The sequence below is a fragment of the Austrofundulus limnaeus genome, unplaced genomic scaffold (genome assembly GCF_001266775.1).
Source record: "Austrofundulus limnaeus strain Quisiro unplaced genomic scaffold, Austrofundulus_limnaeus-1.0 Scaffold1263, whole genome shotgun sequence".
NCBI lineage: Eukaryota > Metazoa > Chordata > Actinopteri > Cyprinodontiformes > Rivulidae > Austrofundulus > Austrofundulus limnaeus.
In genome coordinates, this window is record NW_013953665.1 from 1 (window position 1) to 2,707 (window position 2,707).

General features: G+C 36.0%; 1 protein-coding gene across 4 annotated transcripts in view; it reads right to left on the reverse strand.

Annotated features, from left to right (window-relative positions):
• Window positions 1-230: 230 nt before the first annotated feature.
• Window positions 231-2,707, reverse strand: part of stard9 (StAR-related lipid transfer (START) domain containing 9) — a 51,453-nt gene continuing 48,976 nt past the window's right edge. For all 4 annotated transcript variants that reach the window (XM_014031504.1, XM_014031502.1, XM_014031501.1 and 1 more), the window contains one exon: window positions 231-2,342. In XM_014031504.1, the coding sequence (XP_013886958.1) occupies window positions 2,241-2,342 (102 nt within the window). In that variant the 3' untranslated portion in view covers window positions 231-2,240. The remainder of the gene's footprint in view (window positions 2,343-2,707) is intronic.

The following is a 2,707-nucleotide window of genomic DNA, read 5'->3' on the forward strand; positions in this document are numbered from 1 at the left end:
CTCCTTTGTAACTAAGGCAAAAATGTKATTAATTCAGAAAATCTTTTCAGGACCCCACCTTGATGTTTCGGGACCCCACTTTGGGTCCCGACCCCAACTTTGGGAACCTCTGGGTTGGGTTACAGAGAACCTGAACTATTTAAAGTAAAAAATAAAACCTGTCTCAAAGGAAATGTTCTAATTGACATGTTTATAACGTTGAAACAAAGACTTTCCATTCAAAACCAAAATTATGCGTACAAATGTTTTTATTTTTCAATTTAAACGTAGCAGAAAATGACAGATAAGCCACAGGAAGCATTGTAACAAATAACCTGTAACCTACAGCACATTACCTGAACTTTTTACATAAAGAAAAAAAACTGAAAATGAGTATAAAAATATTTTAGTACAAAAACTTCTTTCTGTTCCTTCACGCTGCTCGACTTTTAGTTGCTCTGAAACAGAAAGCGTCCTGAGCCATCAGCTAGTGTTAATAACAAGACTTCTTAAGATCCAGGTGATCAGGTGGAGACAACTGATCAGCTTCTGAATCTGTTTAAAACATGAACAAAAACGTGTTTTTTTTAATCTGGAACATTACCAAAGAACAGAGAAAAAATTTAGTGCAAGCAACTGAAAACAGCATCATGCGTTGCTCATTAAACAAAGGTAGCAATACATAATAAAGCCTGGTACTTACCTGAAACAAACACAGTAGGCTACTTACCAGGTACTTAAGTACTGCATGTGCCAGGTGACCCACAGGGATACTTACAAAACATGCAGGCTTTTTAGGAAGATAAGAAGTAACTTGTTACTCTCTACCTACTGGGTATGTACATAGTACTTTCAGGGTGCATGCCTGGTACTTACGGTGTACATACTTTGTACGTATCTGCTACCAAACCAGCACTTTTTTCCACGTAAATATATCATCTGTAAGTACCTGATAAATACCCAATTAGTACCAATAAAGTACCTGTATGTACCAGGCACATACACACTACATGTGCACCTGGTGAACACCAGGTACATTACCAGTAAAAACCAGGTACATATCTGAAGAGTACTAGGTAAATATCAAGTATGTACAAATACAGCCTCAAAGAGTAATAGGTAAGTACTAGGCTCATACCAGTGTCTTCATAACAGGTAAGAACTCATGTGTAGAGATTGTACCTTGAACTTACCTGGTAAGAACTACTCAGTAAAAACCTAGTAAGTACCAGGTGTGTACCTGGTAAGTACAAGGGAAATACCAGGTACACTCGTAATAAGTATCAGCAACGCACTTCATAAATACCAGGTACAAACTTGTTTAAGTACAAGGTATGTACCTGATACATACTGTATCAAGTGGTATGTACCTGGTAAATAACAGGTAAATTCCTAATAAGTACCAGGTATGTACTTGGAGAGAACCAGGTAAAATTCAGCAAGTACCAGGTACATACCTGGTACATGCCAGGCTTTTATTATGTATTGGTACAAAAAAAAATCACAATAAAACTAGAAACACATTCAACAATATTTTAAAATGGAAATAAATAAAAACATATGGAACACGGGGACATACAGGTCCTTAAAACCTCAGATGATTGATGCTGTTTCTTCTTTCTGTACTTTCTAACAAAAAGCCTTTCTTTTATCATGTTTTGCTACAACAAGGCACGAGAGCACTATTTATTTCTGAAATAAAAGCTGTTCATGGGAAAATATGCTGTGCTTGAAGAAAAACAAACGGGGTAGGTGCTGAACCTAACGGCAGTTTGAGAATATCTGTTTCTAGATATTGTTTTTTATCTTGCATTCACATGTGAAACTATTAGAATGTGTGGGTGAATATGAAAGTAAAATAAAAAAAGGCGGCAGGAAGTAGTCATTGTACATAAAATCTGTGTGAAGCAATCGAACAAAACTTTAGGTTTGTTTTTAGCTACAGGCTGGTAAATTAAATGTAAAGTGGTCCAAACCTAAATTAAATATGCTAAATCTGCAGCTAAAACCTTTTAATGAATCTTTGGTAAAAACAGATTGTTAAAAGCATTCATATACAAATATAAATATATAAATATTTACTTATTAAAAATAGATTTATAGAAAAAAAAAAGCTGCTACAACTTTTTTTGTTTGGATACAAACACAACAGTGCCCTTAAAAAAAGTCAAGTATATAAGATTTAGGTGCAAGTAGTAAAAACAGAAAGTTCGGTCTAAGTGCTCACTGCTAATGTGCTTTCATTCATATATCCTGTAGATTTATGACGAGACGAAGACGTCAAGATCAGCGATGACAGCGGCCTGTCTCCTGGCAATGGTGTCCAAGAGACGAGGTGGAAACGATGGAGAGCCGAGGTCCACCTGAATAAGAACAAAATGATACACGGATGACACCTAAATCACTTCATTTATTGGGAATAAATCTTAATTAGCTGAGTTTGGTCCAGTTTTTCCAAAGGAATAAATGTATCCCTAACTAATCAACCACAGAATAGTGCCTGCATCAGCTGCTGCAGCTAAAGTTAGAAAAAAAAAGAACAGAAAGCTGAAGCACACGCCTCTGCTCAATGAAGCTAATTCCATTAAAAGTAAGAAAGCTGCCAGTGGTGAGCTATAAACTCATCCTGCTGTAGATCAGCACAACCACCACCTCCTGTCTCATGGATCTTACTACACTTTCATCTTCACTTAATCATGAACATAAACAAAAAAAAACTAATATATAT